The 23,083-nt window shown below is 42.2% G+C and overlaps 2 protein-coding genes and 1 pseudogene across 2 annotated transcripts; all 3 read right to left on the minus strand.

The window, feature by feature from the left end:
• Window positions 1-1,085: 1,085 nt before the first annotated feature.
• Window positions 1,086-2,877, minus strand: LOC121620069 (annotated as a pseudogene).
• Window positions 2,878-5,252: 2,375 nt separating this feature from the next.
• Window positions 5,253-14,428, minus strand: LOC121620070. The gene is made up of 8 exons (XM_041956007.1): window positions 14,252-14,428; window positions 11,385-11,442; window positions 10,210-10,326; window positions 9,813-9,961; window positions 9,593-9,643; window positions 7,226-7,354; window positions 6,779-6,898; window positions 5,253-5,450 (listed from the first exon to the last, which is right to left on the minus strand). The coding sequence occupies exons 1-8, from the start codon at window positions 14,426-14,428 to the stop codon at window positions 5,253-5,255; spliced, it is 999 nt and encodes a 332-aa protein (XP_041811941.1).
• Window positions 14,429-15,819: 1,391 nt separating this feature from the next.
• LOC121620072 (tumor necrosis factor receptor superfamily member 6B-like) lies at window positions 15,820-20,420 on the minus strand (the record flags this gene model as incomplete). Its single annotated transcript, XM_041956009.1, has 5 exons — window positions 15,820-15,887; window positions 18,548-18,623; window positions 18,793-18,941; window positions 19,190-19,306; window positions 20,363-20,420. Coding segments are annotated over 5 exons (468 nt in total), but the record flags the coding sequence as incomplete, so codon positions are not given.
• Window positions 20,421-23,083: the final 2,663 nt, after the last annotated feature.

The following is a 23,083-nucleotide window of genomic DNA, read 5'->3' on the forward strand; positions in this document are numbered from 1 at the left end:
TGAAGAAGGCTCCATTTGCCTATAGGCTCAACAAATCACATCCAACAATCTGAAAAAAAAAAAATGCTGTAAGGAGCTCACCTAACTCATGCAGTTCAGAATAACAGACTAATTAGACCTACACCAAATGCATTTTAAAATATGTATTAACCTGTTATTTATTGTGCAATGCCACATTGTGGTACTAAAGGCACAAAAAGATATAAAAGATAAACACCACACTATTAAAGTGTTTGTTCTAATAGAACAATACTGAAGCACATATTCAAGTAAGATGTACTGTATGCTACCGAAGTAGGCTCCATTCACCAATAGCCTCTACAAATCAAATCAAACAATCTGAACAAAAACAATGGTGCAGAAGGAGCTCACCTCACGCATTCAGTTCACAAACAGTAATAGACTAATTAGGCCAACACCAAAAATGCATTTTAAATGATCTGTATTAAACTGTTATTAACTGAACAATGCCACCTTGTGGTGATAAAGGTGCCACAAGGCAAAAGATTTGGCCCTACATAAAACAATACATAAATAAATAAAATCTGATATACATATATAGACGCTCGTTAGTTCAGCAGCTGTCACCTTATCTGTGTTGAAGTCTTGTTTGGGCTTCAGCAAGAACGTATTCATGGAGTGTGAAATGTTCTTTTGAGCCACACGTTTTTTGTGAGTCTCGGACTGTTGGTGTCGTCTCACATCATATTCACCTCCATGTGAAACGGAAAACTTGCTCTTTGGTGCAGTCACCCTGCACTGGTCTTACCCAGGAGGAGTAAATGGTTTCCCACTCTTTGTTGTAGCTGCATTTCTTTTTTTTTACGAGTCGTGGCTTCATCTTTTTCCTCTATGTCTTCTGCTACATGCCGAAGCGATGTTGTTGCATCGGGCGCGCGCACCTGCGACTAGCTTGATTGACAGATCATCCCAGAGCCCACCCCGCCCCCTGATGACAGCTCTCCCGTCTCCCGACCACATACAAACAGATTATGGCCTACGGTGAGACTGCATTTCAAAAAATCACGTGCCACTGTCAATAAATGCGGGACATTATCTCCATTTGCGGGACGTGTCAAAAGTATTTAAAATGCGGGACTGTCCCGCGCAAAGCGGGACATCTGGTCACCCTCATTTACGCACGAATCCACCGCGTAAGATGAGTTAGAGAAGAAGCCCTCGGCACATTCTTCACAAACAGTGTTGCTTTGTGATGTACCTAAAGAAAACAACAGCGCAGTTGGGATCATTACAATGCTTTAAAAATGCCGTTGTGGCTGCGGAGGGCGCAGGTGATGGAGCGTGTTTCCATGCGCTTCGTGGATTTCCACTTTAACTTTAAATACGATTTTTTCGGGGCTGCTACTCTTGTAAAACATGAAGCTACCGACACTTTGATTATTACGTTTGTTTGTTTCTAAAGATGAAATGTGAAGAAACGATCTTTTCACTGATAAATACCTTTCGTTTGACCTCCTTGTCCGGGGCGCACTCCGTGTGTCTGATACAGAAGTTATCGGCGCAGCAGAAGCCCTCTTTGCAGCGGCAGACCCTGTTGCAGACCGCCGAGCACTCCTTCTCCACCTCCTGCTTCTCAGAGCAGAAGTTGTTGCAGTACAGACACCTGGGCAGGTAGTTCCACGGCTCGGTGTAGAGTTCGCCTTTGCACGGCGCGCACCCGGTGGCCGTGGTGGCTGTGCAATGCGCGGCCACGTGCCGGCCGGGTAGACATTTGGCACAGATGAGGGTCTCCCCGGTGTGCGGCGAATCCTGGCACTCATAGGTGGGAACGGATTCCTCCACCGAAGCATCGCAGAGGACACCGGAGAGGAGGAGCGGCACCGCTAAGAGGAGTTGAAGAGAGGACCGCCATTACTGCTCTCTGTATTTAATACAACTATTACTGCTGTTGGCTTCACTGCAGCTGACTGGATTGGCTAGTAGTTCGGACAGCCCACAATACTGCTCTGACTTGTACAAATACTAATGTGGTTCATAGAAGAACGCTAATATCACAGCAAGACGATCAAAAGCGACAATATCACTGTGTGACACTGGAGCCAAAAGATGATCACTGATATAACCTCAGTATGAGCTCTTCCAACACGTGTGCTTGTTTCTTTCTAAGACAAACTGCAACAATTCAAGATTCAAGATTCTTTATTGTCATTGAGCATGACATGTCGATGAAATTTTCATTGCAACCCCCATGTAAGATAATAAGAAAGATTAGAAAGAATAAAATTAAGATAACTACAATAAAATAAACCAACGTGCAATAAAAATGTTCGTAAATGCAATTAAAAATATACCAGAATGAAAATATACTAAGGCAATAAAAAAAAATGTGCCAACAGAATAGATATATGACAATGACTGTCCAGCATCCACTAGAGACTCAGATATTCACATTAAGGTCTTAGTATTAATTTGTGGACAAAGGTGAGCCTAAATTAGAGCTGTTCCACTGAAGATGTGATTATTATTATTAATATTTTTTTTTTTTTTTTTTGAGTGTCTCCATGTGTTAAAACCAAACAGACAGTACTGGCACCAGCTGTAAGACAATGATAAAGTTCATGAGTTATAAAGTTTTACTCAGTTTTCCAGTATGAACTATAAACCAAAAAGCAACAAACATTTTCCCTTCACTCATATAGATTCTGTTTCTTTGTTTGTGTAATGTTGTCTTATCAAAAAATACTGTTCAAAATCTTGACTGATTCATCTGTTGATAATTTGAAGAATTATTATTGTTGTTATTTTTATCAAACATCATTAAAGAGCACATATCATCACCTCTGTCTCTGGCTTTGGCATCTTCAACATATACAGAACACTGTTACCCAGAATACTCACCATGCTGATGATGTGCATGTTGTCACTTCTGTTGAAGAGGGCTGGACAGCTTCCATTTTTAAAGCGTAAGCGAGTCTTTTATGTGTGGGCATCTGTGTGGTTTGCGGATACTGAGTTGTAAAACCCTCTCTCTAAAAGGTCAAAAAAACTTCCACGAGCAGAGTTAAGCATTAGATGTAGAGCCTGCTCATCCCCTTCTTGTACACAGTGTCTGTGTTGGATTTCCAGTCCAGTCTGTTGTCAATCACCACTCCGAGGCATTTGCAGTCCTCCACCTCCTCCAGCACCTCCCCTCTGATCCGTAGTGGCTGTGAAGGCATCTTCTTCCTCCTGAAGTCGATCACCATCTCTCTGGTCTTGCTGATGTTCAGCCTCAGGTGGTTCTGTTCGGACCACTCAACAAAGTTGTCTATCGGTGTCCCGTACTCCCCCTCCTCTCCCTCTCTTATACACCCGACAACAGCTGAGTCATCAGAGAACTTCTGCAGGCGACATGACTCAGAGTTGTACTTAAAGTCAGTGGTGCATAAGGTGAAGAGGAAAGGAGAAAGCACAGTCCCCTGTGGAGCTCCTGTATCACTGACCGCCACATCAGACGGCCCGCTGCCCAGACGGACAAACTGTAGCCGGCCTGTCAATAGTCAGCAATCCAGGAGATCAGTGAGTCGTTAACGCCCAACACCCTGCAGCTTCTCCCCCAATAGCAGAGGTTGAATGGTGTTGAAAGCACTGGAGAAATCAAAGAATGTGATCCTTACAGTGCCTCCTCCACCATCGAGATGCATATGGGCTCATTGCGGCAGGTAAATGACAGCGTCTTCCACTCCTAAATGGGGCTGATAGGCAAACTGCAGGGGGTCCAGGAATGTCTTCCCCTGTGGACTCAGCTAGGCTAGGACCAATCTCTCCAGGACTTTCCTCACATGGCATGTGAGGGCGACTGGGTCAGATGGCCTCGGCTTCTTGGGGACTGGAACCAGGCAGGACGCCTTCCACAGCTTCGGGACTTTCTCCTGACTCAGGCTCAGGTTGAACAGATGTTCCAGTACAGGAGACAGCTGGCGAGCACAGGTCTTCAGTGATGCCATGACTGCAACACATGTCTCCCTCTCTAGGTCTCTCCAGATATTTGTGTCTCTCTGTACTAAGCGCAGTCAAGTAAAACGAGGAAAATGCCCCCACAAAAGATAAATGTGTATGAAACCAAAATCATCATTAGTATCCGGCCTGTGACAATTCTGTTTTCACTTCACTTTGTGTGTTTTCGTTTGGTCGGACTAATCATGGAAACTCTGATCATTTAAAAGAAGTGCTTCAAATTTAGTAAAATGAACGCAAAACCCACGAATATTGTGTCATAATCTTTGAATTATGTGAGGTAAAGTAAATGTGCATTGCTCTGTAATGCCACTAAATCCATATTCTATTCTCATCCCCCCATGCTCACATTAAGTTTGTATGAATGAAAAGCCTGATCAACTTAAAAACTGAATTGTTTAATTGAGTAGTAATTTAGCTAAATTAGAATTTATCTGGAGAAATCAACAATGCTACCAAGATATATTAAAGCTCGTGACTCAGAGGTTTAGAAACTGTAAAATGTATTAAATGACGTTTTTGGGAAATAACTTGAAAAATGAATCATTCTAAACTTTCCAGGTCCTGTCCTTGCATGAGCAGGCAGGCCATCATGACCGATCCCATGCTCGTATTGAAGCACAAGAGGGGGCTGTACCATAAAATAGGAGATAGGAGATTAATACAGGCCAGACTCTAGCTATCCTACAACGACTTCTCAATGCCTGTGGGAACATTATGGGGATGATGCAGACAGAGGTGATGTCATCTCCTCTGCAGAGAGGCCTATTCTTGTTAAACTAAGATAAGAATAATAAATACTTGAAAATACTGGAGGCTGTCCAGCTGAACCTGTAGAAATAATGGGAATGCATAAACATGCTAACAATGGGAAATTAGAAACACTCTCTGACAAACGCACTGAATGTCCCAAGATTAATTCTTGGAAGGAATATTACGAGACTGCTTTTTGTTCATGTAGTTTTGTCGTTTTAATGGTTATGGAAATATATGGATATATGAATGAATGAGAAACAATATGTCAGTAACTCACGTCACTGTCTCTGATATGGTTTGTGAACATGTTAGTGTACTGTATGTGCTGAACCGTTTTATCCTTCAAGGAGTAGTTACGAAGGATAGATGGCGACACCTTGTGGCGACTTGGTTAAAGTACAGCCTGCAGGCAGCCACAGCGTTCTTGATAGAGGCGGTTACAGGCAGTTTAGATTACAACAAGTACTGTATTTAGCTGCCGCACGTGACAAACAGTTTTCACTTAGATACCACAACATTTTACAGAACATCATACATTTCTATCTCTGAGACAGGCCCACAAATAGAGCAGGGCAGGTAGTTCCACGGCTCGGTGTACAGTTCGCCTTTGCACGGCGCGCACCTGGTGACCGTGGCAGCTGTGCAGTGCGCGGCCATGTGCGTGCCGGTGGACATTTGGCACAGATGAGGGTCTCCCCGGTGGACGGGTCCTGGCGCTGGTGGTTCATAGAAGAATGCTAATATCACAGCAAGATGATCAAAAGCAGCAATCTCACTGTGTGACACTGGAGCCAACAGATGATCACTGATATAACCTCAGTATGAGCTTTTCCAACACGTGTGCTTGTGTCTTTCTAAGACAAACTGCAACAATGACTCTCCAGCATCCACTAGAGACTCAGATGTTCACGTTAAGGCCTTAGTATTAATTTGGGGACAGAGGTGAGCCTAAATTAGAGTTGTTCCACTGAAAATGTGATTATTTTTTTTTTTATGTCTCTGTGGCACAAATAAGCCTTGCTTTAATTTTGAAAACAGTTATTCCTGAGGGTTAACATTAGTTGAGATGGTTCTTTATTGTTCTACTATATGTTTATATGTGTTCATTGAGAAGAATGTTTCGAATTTATTGAGAAATGAGGGTTATCCTGCGCGTTTCTTCTTCTTATTACGCACACACAAACAGGGCTAACCAACAGCTAAAAAGGGATTAAAAACAAGCACGTCAAAACTGAACAGGAACAGGTAAAAAGTGGGAGAGGTAGCGAGGTAATTATCAGCAGGTGGGGCAGAAGTTACACACGCACACACACATTCAGACACACATATACCAGACACATCTCCATGTAGGAGATGGTTGAGGTGCTTGTGTAGTTCAAGCAGACACACACACACAGACGAAGACACACACATACGCAGTCACACACAACGACAGAGACATAAACACACACACACACACACACACAGACAGACAAATGCATAATGAAAACCCCTTCCCCCGCCCCCTTGTTAACGCCATTAGCTCTATTAGCTTTGTCAGCACCGTTAGCTCTGTTAACACAGTTAGCTCTGTTAGCGTTAGCGCCGTTAGCTGTTAGCTCCGGTAGTGTTAGCTCTGTTAGCTCCGTTAGCATTAGCTCCATTCATGTTTATTGATTCAGTTCATTAATTCATGTTAACAGACACATGAAGCAGAGGAGAGAAGCAGACACAGACAGCTGTGGTTGACAGCACACACACACATGCAAGCACATACAGGTAACTTGATTACAGACATACACACACAGAAGACTTAATGTGATTACAGCTCTTCAATCATTGCTCGGTGAAAGATGATCATGTCTATGTTACAATGCTTTTAAAATGCCGTTGTGGCTGCGGAGGGCGCAGGCGATGGAGCGTGTTTCCATGCGCTTCGTGGATTTCCACTTTAACTTTAAATACGATTTTTTCGGGGCTGCTACTCTAGTAAAACATTAAGCTACCGAGACTTTGATTATTACGGTTTTTTATTATTGTTTCTCAAGATGAAATGTGAAGAAACGATCTTTTCACTGATAAATACCTTTCGTTTGAACTCCGTGTCCGGGCCGCACTCCGTGTGTCTGATACAGAAGTTATCGGCGCAGCAGAAGTCCTCTTTGCAGCGGCAGACCCTGTTGCTTCGCGTCCAGCTGCAATCTGCCTTGACATTCATGCAAGCAATATTAAAAAGACGCATGACGCATTACGTAGTAGAAGCCAAAATTACAGTTCACAGTAAAAGTTTCCTTTTAAATTAACTAAGTTATGTATTCCTATGAAATGTAATACACATCATGAATTTCTTAAAATTCAATTAAGCATATTTATACATTTTTTAACTAAATTATTATACTGTATAAATTCCCATTAATTGGCTCTTACAATTATTATTATTATTATTATTATTATTATTATTATTATTATTACTATTATTCCTCGCCCACAAGGTCCTCGCAGGTGAAGAAACGATCTTTTCACTGATAAATACCTTTCGTTTGAACTCTTTGTCCGGGCCGCACTCCGTGTGTCTGATACAGAAGTTATCGGCGCAGCAGAAGCCCTCTTTGCAGCGGCAGACCCTGTTGCTGAGCGCCGTACACTCCTTCTCCACCTCCTGCTTCTCATAGCAGAAGTTGTTGCAGTACAGACACCTGGGCAGGTAAATTAGAGCTGTTCCACTGAAGATGTCATTTTTTACATTTTTTTTTTTTTTTTAATGTCTCCATGTGTTAAAACCAAACAGACAGTACTGGCACCAGCTGTAAGACAATAATAAAGTTCATGAGTTATAAAGTTTTACTCAGTTTTCCAGAATAAACTATAAACTAAAAAGCCACAGACATTTTCTTTGTTTCTGTAATGTTTTCTTATCATAAAATGTGAAAAAAAATACCGTTCATTAACCGCAATGGCAAGAAGACAAGAGAAATTATTGCTTTATTAAAGCTGAGGGGCTCACACTTGCTACAATAGAACCAACACTACAGTACTTTCTCATCCATTAATGATCAGTTTAACACCCCTCACTGTCACTGCCAACAGTAAATTTTATTGTTTATCTTGTTTATTGCCTCACCATTCTTTTTTATATGTTCTTCATTTTTATGTTTTTGCACTATTTAACTTATTGTTCAGCCTTTTATTTTTTTTCAAAAGTGCATTTTTATTTTTATTTTTAAGACGGAGTCAACTTCCGTATATGCGCAATTGGGTATGTGACAGTGACGTCACTTGACATAGTGACGTCACCATCACTGTCTATACTTAAGCACCCCAGAGCCAAGAAGCCAGTCCCTCACTTTTGGTATATTGACTAGTTGTATTAAGAGACAGTTTAGCTTTTTTTTTGAGAACATCAGATCATCAGTGCAGAACAACATTAACCGCAATGGCAAGAAGACAGGACAGTGGCAGATGGGTAAACACCTCGAACCAGAGACAGCGGCATCCTTTTGCTCATTCGGCTCAGGAGTCGCCTCTGGAAGACAGAAGGACCTTGCGGGAGAAACTCTCCAGCGCAGAGGAGGAGAACAAAAAGTTAAAGGCCGATCTCCGGAATGCCATCAAGGGGATCGGCGAGAGGGACGAATGGATCGGCTATTTGCAAAAACGTGTCGCCGATCTGAAGCGCACACATGAGGAAGCCATCGAAAGCTGGAACCACGAGCGCAGGGCGCTACAGGAGGACCTGAAAAAGAGAGCTGAGGAGTTGGTCTCTCTTAATCAGAGCCTCCTCAAAGACGAACCCGAGAGGATGAGAGCCTCTGTAGAAGAGCTCGAAGCCTCCAGTGGAGCGACAGCCCTGAATGACAAGTGGCAGGCAGAAGTGAGCCAGCTGAAAGAGGTCCTCGTGCAGAAAGACAAACAGATCAGCAGGGCCACCAAGAAAAGACGAGCTCGAACCAATGCTTACATCGTCACCTTGGCCCAGCTGACTGACGCAGAGTCGGCGCTGAATCAGAGCAAAGCGACCTGCGAAGAACTACGAGAGCGGCTGGCAGCAGAAGACCGAAGCCACCAAAAGGAGCTCTCTGAGAGAGAGGAGAGCTTTAGAAAGGAGCTCTCAGACGACAGAAACAAGTGCAAAGAGGAGCTGTCCACACTGTCAGAGAGTTGGGCCAGAAGAGCAGAGCAGTGGGAAAAAGAAAAGACAGAGCTGGAACGGATGCTGCTGGTCAAAGACAAAATATGGGCCCACGAAGAGGCAGCAAGGAACGAAGACATCCAACAACCGACGCAAGAAAACATCCAACTCACGACGAAGAAGAAGACAAAGAAGAAGAGCTGCAGGAGGCTATTTTTTGAAATATGATGATGTTTTTTTTTTTTCCAAAAACAAAATGAAATGTAACTCCAAAGAACGAATCATTTCGATAAAATAAACAAATTTAAAATAAACCCAATACAAATTGTATTTGACTTGATGGAATTAGGTGGTGGCAAAAGTGTCTTGTTTGTGTAGATAGGATTGTTAACAGCCTGAAATAAAGCTATTGGACTTGTAGCAGAAAAAAACAAAGTGTGTCTTATAATTATAAAGGGGAAGAAAAAGGTCACAGATGTGACTACATTATATTCCAGTGGTTGTTTTGGTGTGTTGAGAACAGCGGTGATTGACAGCCCGGCTGACCAAATCAGCACGAGTGCAGGTTAATGACAGCATCTGCGTGACTGGCTGTATGCACATTTTAGAGCAGAGATCACAGTCTTTCAGCTGAAACACATGCACACTGCTTAGGTCGCAACCAAATCGACATGAATGAGTTACTCTCACTGCAACTGGATGGAGGTCAGCATTCAAAATGAATGAAAGTTTTAAGGTATTCTGACCCAAGTTAATGATGCACATTTTTGCCACGCGCATCCTGTGCATACTGAAGAATCCCGAGAGGAAAGCTCTGGACATCTCAACCGAGACAGGAATTGTACCGCGTGAGATTGAAGTCCAAACTGTGGTGTAACTTGTCGTCAGTTGTGATAATCGAGTGTTATTATGATATGATGATGATGGTGGTGGTGGTGGTGATTATTATTATTATTATTATTACAGTTATAACCAACTGCACAAAGCACACACCTCCATTTCCAAGATCCTCGCAGGTGCCACACATCGTATCGTGGTAGATGGAGCCGGGCAGGAGCACTATCTGTCCGCTTGCGCAAGATGAGTTAGAGACGAAGCCCTCGGCACATTCTTCACAAACAGTGTTGCTTTGTGATGTACCTAAAGAAAACAACAGCGCAGTTGGGATCATTACAATGCTTTTAAAATGCCGTTGTGGCTGCGGAGGGCGCAGGTGATGGAGCGTGTTTCCATGCGCTTCGTGGATTTCCACTTGAACTTTAAATACGATTTTTTCGGGGCTGCTACTCTAGTAAAACATTAAGCTACCGAGACTTTGATTATTACGGTTTTTTATTATTGTTTCTCAAGATGAAATGTGAAGAAACGATCTTTTCACTGATAAATACCTTTCGTTTGAACTCCGTGTCCGGGGCCGCACTCCGTGTGTCTGATACAGAAGTTATCGGCGCAGCAGAAGTCCTCTTTGCAGCGGCAGACCCTGTTGCTTCGCGTCCAGCTGCAATCTGCCTTGACATTCATGCAAGCAATATTAAAAAGACGCATGACGCATTACGTAGTAGAAGCCAAAATAACAGTTCACAGTAAAAGTTTCCTTTTAAATTAACTAAGTTATGTATTCCTATGAAATATAATACACATCATGAATTTCTTAAAATTCAATTAAGCATATTTATACATTTTTAACTAAATTATTATACTGTATAAATTCCCATTAATTGGCTCTTACAATTATTATTATTATTATTGTTATTATTATTATTATTATTATTATTATTATGTCCGGGTGGACATTTGGCACAGATGAGGGTCTCCCCGGTGGACGGGTCCTGGCGCTCGGATTCCTCCACCGAAGCATCGCAGAGGACACCGGAGAGGAGGAGCGGCACCGCTAAGAGGAGTTGAAGAGAGGACCGCCATTACTGCTCTCTGTATTTAATACAACTATTACTGCTGTTGGCTTCACTGCAGCTGACTGGATTGGCTAGTAGTTCGGACAGCCCACAATACTACTCTGACTTGTACAAATACTAATGTGGTTCATAGAAGAACGCTAATATCACAGCAAGACGATCAAAAGCGGCAATATCACTGTGTGACACTGGAGCCAAAAGATGATCACTGATATAACCTCAGTATGAGCTCTTCCAACACGTGTGCTTGTTTCTTTCTAAGACAAACTGCAACAATTCAAGATTCAAGATTCTTTATTGTCATTGAGCATGACATGTCGATGAAATTTTCATTGCAACCCCCATGTAAGATAATAAGAAAGATTAGAAAGATTAGAAAGAATAAATTAAGATAACTACAATAAAATAAACCAACGTGCAACAAAAATGTTCGTAAATGCAATTAAAAATATACCAGAATGAAAATATACTAAGGCAATAAAAAAAAAATGTGCCAACAGAATAGATATATGACAATGACTGTCCAGCATCCACTAGAGACTCAGATATTCACATTAAGGTCTTAGTATTAATTTGTGGACAAAGGTGAGCCTAAATTAGAGCTGTTCCACTGAAGATGTGATTATTATTATTATTTATTATTATAGTACACTCCTTCTCCACCTCCTGCTTCTCATAGCAGAAGTTGTTGCAGTACAGACACCTGGGCAGGTAAATTAGAGCTGTTCCACTGAAGATGTCATTTTTTACATTTTTTTTTTTTTTAATGTCTCCATGTGTTAAAACCAAACAGACAGTACTGGCACCAGCTGTAAGACAATGATAAAGTTCATGAGTTATAAAGTTTTACTCAGTTTTCCAGTATGAACTATAAACCAAAAAGCAACAAACATTTTCCCTTCACTCATATAGATTCTGTTTCTTTGTTTGTGTAATGTTGTCTTATCAAAAAATACTGTTCAAAATCTTGACTGATTCATCTGTTGATAATTTGAAGAATTATTATTGTTGTTATTTTTATCAAACATCATTAAAGAGCACATATCATCACCTCTGTCTCTGGCTTTGGCATCTTCAACATATACAGAACACTGTTACCCAGAATACTCACCATGCTGATGATGTGCATGTTGTCACTTCTGTTGAAGAGGGCTGGACAGCTTCCATTTTTAAAGCGTAAGCGAGTCTTTTATGCGTGGGCATCTGTGTGGTTTGCGGATACTGAGTTGTAAAACCCTCTCTCTAAAAGGTCAAAAAAACTTCCACGAGCAGAGTTAAGCATTAGATGTAGAGCCTGCTCATCCCCTTCTTGTACACAGTGTCTGTGTTGGATTTCCAGTCCAGTCTGTTGTCAATCACCACTCCGAGGCATTTGCAGTCCTCCACCTCCTCCAGCACCTCCCCTCTGATCCGTAGTGGCTGTGAAGGCATCTTCTTCCTCCTGAAGTCGATCACCATCTCTCTGGTCTTGCTGATGTTCAGCCTCAGGTGGTTCTGTTCGGACCACTCAACAAAGTTGTCTATCGGTGTCCCGTACTCCCCCTCCTCTCCCTCTCTTATACACCCGACAACAGCTGAGTCATCAGAGAACTTCTGCAGGCGACATGACTCAGAGTTGTACTTAAAGTCAGTGGTGCATAAGGTGAAGAGGAAAGGAGAAAGCACAGTCCCCTGTGGAGCTCCTGTATCACTGACCACCACATCAGACAGCCCGCTGCCCAGACGGACAAACTGTAGCCGGCCTGTCAATAGTCAGCAATCCAGGAGATCAGTGAGTCGTTAACGCCCAACACCCTGCAGCTTCTCCCCCAATAGCAGAGGTTGAATGGTGTTGAAAGCACTGGAGAAATCAAAGAATGTGATCCTTACAGTGCCTCCTCCACCATCGAGATGCATATGGGCTCATTGCGGCAGGTAAATGACAGCGTCTTCCACTCCTAAATGGGGCTGATAGGCAAACTGCAGGGGGTCCAGGAATGTCTTCCCCTGTGGACTCAGCTAGGCTAGGACCAATCTCTCCAGGACTTTCCTCACATGGCATGTGAGGGCGACTGGGTCAGATGGCCTCGGCTTCTTGGGGACTGGAACCAGGCAGGACGCCTTCCACAGCTTCGGGACTTTCTCCTGACTCAGGCTCAGGTTGAACAGATGTTCCAGTACAGGAGACAGCTGGCGAGCACAGGTCCTCAGTGATGCCATGACTGCAACACATGTCTCCCTCTCTAGGTCTCTCCAGATATTTTTGTCTCTCTGTACTAAGCGCAGTCAAGTAAAACGAGGAAAATGCCCCCACAAAAGATAAATGTGTATGAAACCAAAATCATCATTAGTATCCGGCCTGTGACAATTCTGTTTTCACTTCACTTTGTGTGTTTTCGTTTGGTCGGACTAATCATGGAAACTCTGATCATTTAAAAGAAGTGCTTCAAATTTAGTAAAATGAACGCAAAACCCACGAATATTGTGTCATAATCTTTGAATTATGTGAGGTAAAGTAAATGTGCATTGCTCTGTAATGCCACTAAATCCATATTCTATTCTCATCCCCCCATGCTCACATTAAGTTTGTATGAATGAAAAGCCTGATCAACTTAAAAACTGAATTGTTTAATTGAGTAGTAATTTAGCTAAATTAGAATTTATCTGGAGAAATCAACAATGCTACCAAGATATATTAAAGCTCGTGACTCAGAGGTTTAGAAACTGTAAAATGTATTAAATGACGTTTTTGGGAAATAACTTGAAAAATGAATCATTCTAAACTTTCCAGGTCCTGTCCTTGCATGAGCAGGCAGGCCATCATGACCGATCCCATGCTCGTATTGAAGCACAGGAGGGGGCTGTACCATAAAATAGGAGATAGGAGATTAATACAGGCCAGACTCTAACTATCCTACAACGACTTCTCAATGCCTGTGGGAACATTATGGGGATGATGCAGACAGAGGTGATGTCATCTCCTCTGCAGAGAGGCCTGTTCTTGCTAAACTAAAATAAGAATAATAAATACTTGAAAATACTGGAGGCTGTCCAGCTGAACCTGTAGAAATAATGGGAATGCATAAACATGCTAACAATGGGAAATTAGAAACACTCTCTGACAAACGCACTGAATGTCCCAAGATTAATTCTTGGAAGGAATATTACGAGACTGCTTTTTGTTCATGTAGTTTTGTCGTTTTAATGGTTATGGAAATATATGGATATATGAATGAATGAGAAACAATGTGTCAGTAACTCACGTCACTGTCTCTGATATGGTTTGTGAACATGTCAGTGTACTGTATGTGCTGAACCGTTTTATCCTTCAAGGAGTAGTTACGAAGGATAGATGGCGACACCTTGTGGCGACTTGGTTAAAGTACAGCCTGCAGGCAGCCACAGCGTTCTTGATAGAGGCGGTTACAGGCAGTTTAGATTACAACAAGTACTGTATTTAGCTGCCGCACGTGACAAACAGTTTTCACTTGGATACCACAACATTTTACAGAACATCATACATTTCTATCTCTGAGACAGGCCCACAAATAGAGCAGGGCAGGTAGTTCCACGGCTCGGTGTACAGTTCGCCTTTGCACGGCGCGCACCTGGTGACCGTGGCAGCTGTGCAGTGCGCGGCCATGTGCGTGCCGGGTGGACATTTGGCACAGATGAGGGTCTCCCCGGTGGACGGGTCCTGGCGCTGGTGGTTCATAGAAGAATGCTAATATCACAGCAAGATGATCAAAAGCAGCAATCTCACTGTGTGACACTGGAGCCAACAGATGATCACTGATATAACCTCAGTATGAGCTTTTCCAACACGTGTGCTTGTGTCTTTCTAAGACAAACTGCAACAATGACTCTCCAGCATCCACTAGAGACTCAGATGTTCACGTTAAGGCCTTAGTATTAATTTGGGGACAGAGGTGAGCCTAAATTAGAGTTGTTCCACTGAAAATGTGATTATTATTTTTTTTTATGTCTCTGTGGCACAAATAAGCCTTGCTTTAATTTTGAAAACAGTTATTCCTGAGGGTTAACATTAGTTGAGATGGTTCTTTATTGTTCTACTATATGTTTATATGTGTTCATTGAGAAGAATGTTTCGAATTTATTGAGAAATGAGGGTTATCCTGCGCGTTTCTTCTTCTTATTACGCACACACAAACAGGGCTAACCAACAGCTAAAAAGGGATTAAAAACAAGCACGTCAAAACTGAACAGGAACAGGTAAAAAGTGGGAGAGGTAGCGAGGTAATTATCAGCAGGTGGGGCAGAAGTTACACACGCACACACACATTCAGACACACATATACCAGACACATCTCCATGTAGGAGATGGTTGAGGTGCTTGTGTAGTTCAAGCAGACACACACACACAGACGAAGACACACACATACGCAGTCACACACAACGACAGAGACATAAACACACACACACACACACACACAGACAGACAAATGCATAATGAAAACCCCTTCCCCCCGCCCCCTTGTTAACGCCATTAGCTCTATTAGCTTTGTCAGCACCGTTAGCTCTGTTAACACAGTTAGCTCTGTTAGCGTTAGCGCCGTTAGCTGTTAGCTCCGGTAGTGTTAGCTCTGTTAGCTCCGTTAGCATTAGCTCCATTCATGTTTATTGATTCAGTTCATTAATTCATGTTAACAGACACATGAAGCAGAGGAGAGAAGCAGACACAGACAGCTGTGGTTGACAGCACACACACACATGCAAGCACATACAGGTAACTTGATTACAGACATACACACACAGAAGACTTAATGTGATTACAGCTCTTCAATCATTGCTCGGTGAAAGATGATCATGTCTATGTTACAATGCTTTTAAAATGCCGTTGTGGCTGCGGAGGACGCAGGCGATGGAGCGTGTTTCCATGCGCTTCGTGGATTTCCACTTTAACTTTAAATACGATTTTTTCGGGGCTGCTACTCTAGTAAAACATTAAGATACCGAGACTTTGATTATTACGGTTTTTTATTATTGTTTCTCAAGATGAAATGTGAAGAAACGATCTTTTCACTGATAAATACCTTTCGTTTGAACTCCGTGTCCGGGCCGCACTCCGTGTGTCTGATACAGAAGTTATCGGCGCAGCAGAAGTCCTCTTTGCAGCGGCAGACCCTGTTGCTTCGCGTCCAGCTGCAATCTGCCTTGACATTCATGCAAGCAATATTAAAAAGACGCATGACGCATTACGTAGTAGAAGCCAAAATTACAGTTCACAGTAAAAGTTTCCTTTTAAATTAACTAAGTTATGTATTCCTATGAAATGTAATACACATCATGAATTTCTTAAAATTCAATTAAGCATATTTATACATTTTTTAACTAAATTATTATACTGTATAAATTCCCATTAATTGGCTCTTACAATTATTATTATTATTATTATTATTATTATTATTATTATTATTATTATTATTATTATTATTCCTCGCCCACAAGGTCCTCGCAGGTGAAGAAACGATCTTTTCACTGATAAATACCTTTCGTTTGAACTCTTTGTCCGGGGCCGCACTCCGTGTGTCTGATACAGAAGTTATCGGCGCAGCAGAAGCCCTCTTTGCAGCGGCAGACCCTGTTGCTGAGCGCCGTACACTCCTTCTCCACCTCCTGCTTCTCATAGCAGAAGTTGTTGCAGTACAGACACCTGGGCAGGTAAATTAGAGCTGTTCCACTGAAGATGTCATTTTTTACATTTTTTTTTTTTTTAATGTCTCCATGTGTTAAAACCAAACAGACAGTACTGGCACCAGCTGTAAGACAATAATAAAGTTCATGAGTTATAAAGTTTTACTCAGTTTTCCAGAATAAACTATAAACTAAAAAGCCACAGACATTTTCTTTGTTTCTGTAATGTTTTCTTATCATAAAATGTGAAAAAAAATACCGTTCATTAACCGCAATGGCAAGAAGACAAGAGAAATTATTGCTTTATTAAAGCTGAGGGGCTCACACTTGCTACAATAGAACCAACACTACAGTACTTTCTCATCCATTAATGAGCAGTTTAACACCCCTCACTGTCACTGCCAACAGTAAATTTTATTGTTTATCTTGTTTATTGCCTCACCATTCTTTTTTATATGTTCTTCATTTTTATGTTTTTGCACTATTTCACTTATTGTTCAGCCTTTTATTTTTTTTCAAAAGTGCATTTTTTTTTTTTTTTAAGACGGAGTCAACTTCCGTATATGCGCAATTGGGTATGTGACAGTGACGTCACTTGACATAGTGACGTCACCATCACTGTCTATACTTAAGCACCCCAGAGCCAAGAAGCCAGTCCCTCACTTTTGGTATATTGACTAGTTGTATTAAGAGACAGTTTAGCTTTGTTTTTGAGAACATCAGATCATCAGTGCAGAACAACATTAACCGCAATGGCAAGAAGACAGGACAGTGGCAGATGGGTAAACACCTCGAACCAGAGACAGCGGCATCCTTTTGCTCATTCGGCTCAGGAGTCGCCTCTGGAAGACAGAAGGACCTTGCGGGAGAAACTCTCCAGCGCAGAGGAGGAGAACAAAAAGTTAAAGGCCGATCTCCGGAATGCCATCAAGGGGATCGGCGAGAGGGACGAATGGATCGGCTATTTGCAAAAACGTGTCGCCGATCTGAAGCGCACACATGAGGAAGCCATCGAAAGCTGGAACCACGAGCGCAGGGCGCTACAGGAGGACCTGAAAAAGAGAGCTGAGGAGTTGGTCTCTCTTAATCAGAGCCTCCTCAAAGACGAACCCGAGAGGATGAGAGCCTCTGTAGAAGAGCTCGAAGCCTCCAGTGGAGCAACAGCCCTGAATGACAAGTGGCAGGCAGAAGTGAGCCAGCTGAAAGAGGTCCTCGTGCAGAAAGACAAACAGATCAGCAGGGCCACCAAGAAAAGACGAGCTCGAACCAATGCTTACATCGTCACCTTGGCCCAGCTGACTGACGCAGAGTCGGCGCTGAATCAGAGCAAAGCGACCTGCGAAGAACTACGAGAGCGGCTGGCAGCAGAAGACCGAAGCCACCAAAAGGAGCTCTCTGAGAGAGAGGAGAGCTTTAGAAAGGAGCTCTCAGACGACAGAAACAAGTGCAAAGAGGAGCTGTCCACACTGTCAGAGAGTTGGGCCAGAAGAGCAGAGCAGTGGGAAAAAGAAAAGACAGAGCTGGAACGGATGCTGCTGGTCAAAGACAAAATATGGGCCCACGAAGAGGCAGCAAGGAACGAAGACATCCAACAACCGACACACGAAAACATCCAACTCACGACGAAGAAGAAGACAAAGAAGAAGAGCTGCAGGAGGCTATTTTTTGAAATATGATGATGTTTTTTTTTTTTCCAAAAACAAAATGAAATGTAACTCCAAAGAACGAATCATTTCGATAAAATAAACCCAATACAAATTGTATTTGACTTGATGGAATTAGGTGGTGGCAGAAGTGTCTTGTTTGTGTAGATAGGATTGTTAACAGCCTGAAATAAAGCTATTGGACTTGTAGCAGAAAAAAACAAAGTGTGTCTTATAATTATAAAGGGGAAGAAAAAGGTCACAGATGTGACTACATTATATTCCAGTGGTTGTTTTGGTGTGTTGAGAACAGCGGTGATTGACAGCCCGGCTGACCAAATCAGCACGAGTGCAGGTTAATGACAGCATCTGCGTGACTGGCTGTATGCACATTTTAGAGCAGAGATCACAGTCTTTCAGCTGAAACACATGCACACTGCTTAGGTCGCAACCAAATCGACATGAATGAGTTACTCTCACTGCAACTGGATGGAGGTCAGCATTCAAAATGAATGAAAGTTTTAAGGTATTCTGACCCAAGTTAATGATGCACATTTTTGCCACGCGCATCCTGTGCATACTGAAGAATCCCGAGAGGAAAGCTCTGGACATCTCAACCGAGACAGGAATTGTACCGCGTGAGATTGAAGTCCAAACTGTGGTGTAACTTGTCGTCAGTTGTGATAATCGAGTGTTATTATGATATGATGATGATGGTGGTGGTGGTGGTGATTATTATTATTATTATTATTACAGTTATAACCAACTGCACAAAGCACACACCTCCATTTCCAAGATCCTCGCAGGTGCCACACATCGTATCGTGGTAGATGGAGCCGGGCAGGAGCACTATCTGTCCGCTTGCGCAAGATGAGTTAGAGACGAAGCCCTCGGCACATTCTTCACAAACAGTGTTGCTTTGTGATGTACCTAAAGAAAACAACAGCGCAGTTGGGATCATTACAATGCTTTTAAAATGCCGTTGTGGCTGCGGAGGGCGCAGGTGATGGAGCGTGTTTCCATGCGCTTCGTGGATTTCCACTTGAACTTTAAATACGATTTTTTCGGGGCTGCTACTCTAGTAAAACATTAAGCTACCGAGACTTTGATTATTACGGTTTTTTATTATTCTTTCTCAAGATGAAATGTGAAGAAACGATCTTTTCACTGATAAATACCTTTCGTTTGAACTCCGTGTCCGGGGCCGCACTCCGTGTGTCTGATACAGAAGTTATCGGCGCAGCAGAAGTCCTCTTTGCAGCGGCAGACCCTGTTGCTTCGCGTCCAGCTGCAATCTGCCTTGACATTCATGCAAGCAATATTAAAAAGACGCATGACGCATTACGTAGTAGAAGCCAAAATAACAGTTCACAGTAAAAGTTTCCTTTTAAATTAACAAAGTTATGTATTCCTATGAAATATAATACACATCATGAATTTCTTAAAATTCAATTAAGCATATTTATACATTTTTAACTAAATTATTATACTGTATAAATTCCCATTAATTGGCTCTTACAATTATTATTATTATTATTGTTATTATTATTATTATTATTATTTTGTCCGGGTGGACATTTGGCACAGATGAGGGTCTCCCCGGTGGACGGGTCCTGGCGCTCGGATTCCTCCACCGAAGCATCGCAGAGGACACCGGAGAGGAGGAGCGGCACCGCTAAGAGGAGTTGAAGAGAGGACCGCCATTACTGCTCTCTGTATTTAATACAACTATTACTGCTGTTGGCTTCACTGCAGCTGACTGGATTGGCTAGTAGTTCGGACAGCCCACAATACTACTCTGACTTGTACAAATACTAATGTGGTTCATAGAAGAACGCTAATATCACAGCAAGACGATCAAAAGCGGCAATATCACTGTGTGACACTGGAGCCAAAAGATGATCACTGATATAACCTCAGTATGAGCTCTTCCAACACGTGTGCTTGTTTCTTTCTAAGACAAACTGCAACAATTCAAGATTCAAGATTCTTTATTGTCATTGAGCATGACATGTCGATGAAATTTTCATTGCAACCCCCATGTAAGATAATAAGAAAGATTAGAAAGATTAGAAAGAATATAATTAAGATAACTACAATAAAATAAACCAACGTGCAACAAAAATGTTCGTAAATGCAATTAAAAATATACCAGAATGAAAATATACTAAGGCAATAAAAAAAAAAAAATGTGCCAACAGAATAGATATATGACAATGACTGTCCAGCATCCACTAGAGACTCAGATATTCACATTAAGGTCTTAGTATTAATTTGTGGACAAAGGTGAGCCTAAATTAGAGCTGTTCCACTGAAGATGTGATTATTATTATTATTTATTATTATAGTACACTCCTTCTCCACCTCCTGCTTCTCATAGCAGAAGTTGTTGCAGTACAGACACCTGGGCAGGTAAATTAGAGCTGTTCCACTGAAGATGTCATTTTTTACATTTTTTTTTTTTTTAATGTCTCCATGTGTTAAAACCAAACAGACAGTACTGGCACCAGCTGTAAGACAATGATAAAGTCCATGAGTTATAAAGTTTTACTCAGTTTTCCAGTATGAACTATAAACCAAAAAGCAACAAACATTTTCCCTTCACTCATATAGATTCTGTTTCTTTGTTTGTGTAATGTTGTCTTATCAAAAAATACTGTTCAAAATCTTGACTGATTCATCTGTTGATAATTTGAAGAATTATTGTTGTTGTTATTTTTATCAAACATCATTAAAGAGCACATATCATCACCTCTGTCTCTGGCTTTGGCATCTTCAACATATACAGAACACTGTTACACAGAATACTCACCATGCTGATGATGTGCATGTTGTCACTTCTGTTGAAGAGGGCTGGACAGCTTCCATTTTTAAAGCGTAAGCGAGTCTTTTATGCGTGGGCATCTGTGTGGTTTGCGGATACTGAGTTGTAAAACCCTCTCTCTAAAAGGTCAAAAAAACTTCCACGAGCAGAGTTGAGCATTAGATGTAGAGCCTGCTCATCCCCTTCTTGTACACAGTGTCTGTGTTGGATTTCCAGTCCAGTCTGTTGTCAATCACCACTCCGAGGCATTTGCAGTCCTCCACCTCCTCCAGCACCTTCCCTCTGATCCGCAGTGGCTGTGAAGGCATCTTCTTCCTCCTGAAGTCGATCACCATCTCTCTGGTCTTGCTGATGTTCAGCCTCAGGTGGTTCTGTTCGGACCACTCAACAAAGTTGTCTATCGGTGTCCCGTACTCCCCCTCCTCTCCCTCTCTTATACACCCGACAACAGCTGAGTCATCAGAGAACTTCTGCAGGCGACATGACTCAGAGTTGTACTTAAAGTCAGTGGTGCATAAGGTGAAGAGGAAAGGAGAAAGCACAGTCCCCTGTGGAGCTCCTGTATCACTGACCACCACATCAGACAGCCCGCTGCCCAGACGGACAAACTGTAGCCGGCCTGTCAATAGTCAGCAATCCAAGAGATCAGTGAGTCGTTAACGCCCAACACCCTGCAGCTTCTCCCCCAATAGCAGAGGTTGAATGGTGTTGAAAGCACTGGAGAAATCAAAGAATGTGATCCTTACAGTGCCTCCTCCACCATCGAGATGCATATGGGCTCATTGCGGCAGGTAAATGACAGCGTCTTCGACTCCTAAATGGGGCTGATAGGCAAACTGCAGGGGGTCCAGGAATGTCTTCCCCTGTGGACTCAGCTATAGGCTAGGACCAATCTCTCCAGGACTTTCCTCACATGGCATGTGAGGGCGACTGGGTCAGATGGCCTCGGCTTCTTGGGGACTGGAACCAGGCAGGACGCCTTCCACAGCTTCGGGACTTTCTCCTGACTCAGGCTCAGGTTGAACAGATGTTCCAGTACAGGAGACAGCTGGCGAGCACAGGTCCTCAGTGATGCCATGACTGCAACACATGTCTCCCTCTCTAGGTCTCTCCAGATATTTTTGTCTCTCTGTACTAAGCGCAGTCAAGTAAAACGAGGAAAATGCCCCCACAAAAGATAAATGTGTATGAAACCAAAATCATCATTAGTATCCGGCCTGTGACAATTCTGTTTTCAGTTCACTTTGTGTGTTTTCGTTTGGTCGGACTAATCATGGAAACTCTGATCATTTAAAAGAAGTGCTTCAAATTTAGTAAAATGAACGCAAAACCCACGAATATTGTGTCATAATCTTTGAATTATGTGAGGTAAAGTAAATGTGCATTGCTCTGTAATGCCACTAAATCCATATTCTATTCTCATCCCCCCATGCTCACATTAAGTTTGTATGAATGAAAAGCCTGATCAACTTAAAAACTGAATTGTTTAATTGAGTAGTAATTTAGCTAAATTAGAATTTATCTGGAGAAATCAACAATGCTACCAAGATATATTAAAGCTCGTGACTCAGAGGTTTAGAAACTGTAAAATGTATTAAATGACGTTTTTGGGAAATAACTTGAAAAATGAATCATTCTAAACTTTCCAGGTCCTGTCCTTGCATGAGCAGGCAGGCCATCATGACCGATCCCATGCTCGTATTGAAGCACAGGAGGGGGCTGTACTATAAAATAGGAGATAGGAGATTAATACAGGCCAGACTCTAACTATCCTACAACGACTTCTCAATGCCTGTGGGAACATTATGGGGATGATGCAGACAGAGGTGATGTCATCTCCTCTGCAGAGAGGCCTATTCTTGTTAAACTAAAATAAGAATAATAAATACTTGAAAATACTGGAGGCTGTCCAGCTGAACCTGTAGAAATAATGGGAATGCATAAACATGCTAACAATGGGAAATTAGAAACACTCTCTGACAAACGCACTGAATGTCCCAAGATTAATTCTTGGAAGGAATATTACGAGACTGCTTTTTGTTCATGTAGTTTTGTCGTTTTAATGGTTATGGAAATATATGGATATATGAATGAATGAGAAACAATATGTCAGTAACTCACGTCACTGTCTCTGATATGGTTTGTGAACATGTTAGTGTACTGTATGTGCTGAACCGTTTTATCCTTCAAGGAGCAGTTACGAAGGATAGATGGCGACACCTTGTGGCGACTTGGTTAAAGTACAGCC

Source organism: Chelmon rostratus, chromosome 16 (genome assembly GCF_017976325.1).
Source record: "Chelmon rostratus isolate fCheRos1 chromosome 16, fCheRos1.pri, whole genome shotgun sequence".
In the NCBI taxonomy this organism is placed as follows: Eukaryota; Metazoa; Chordata; class Actinopteri; order Chaetodontiformes; family Chaetodontidae; genus Chelmon; species Chelmon rostratus.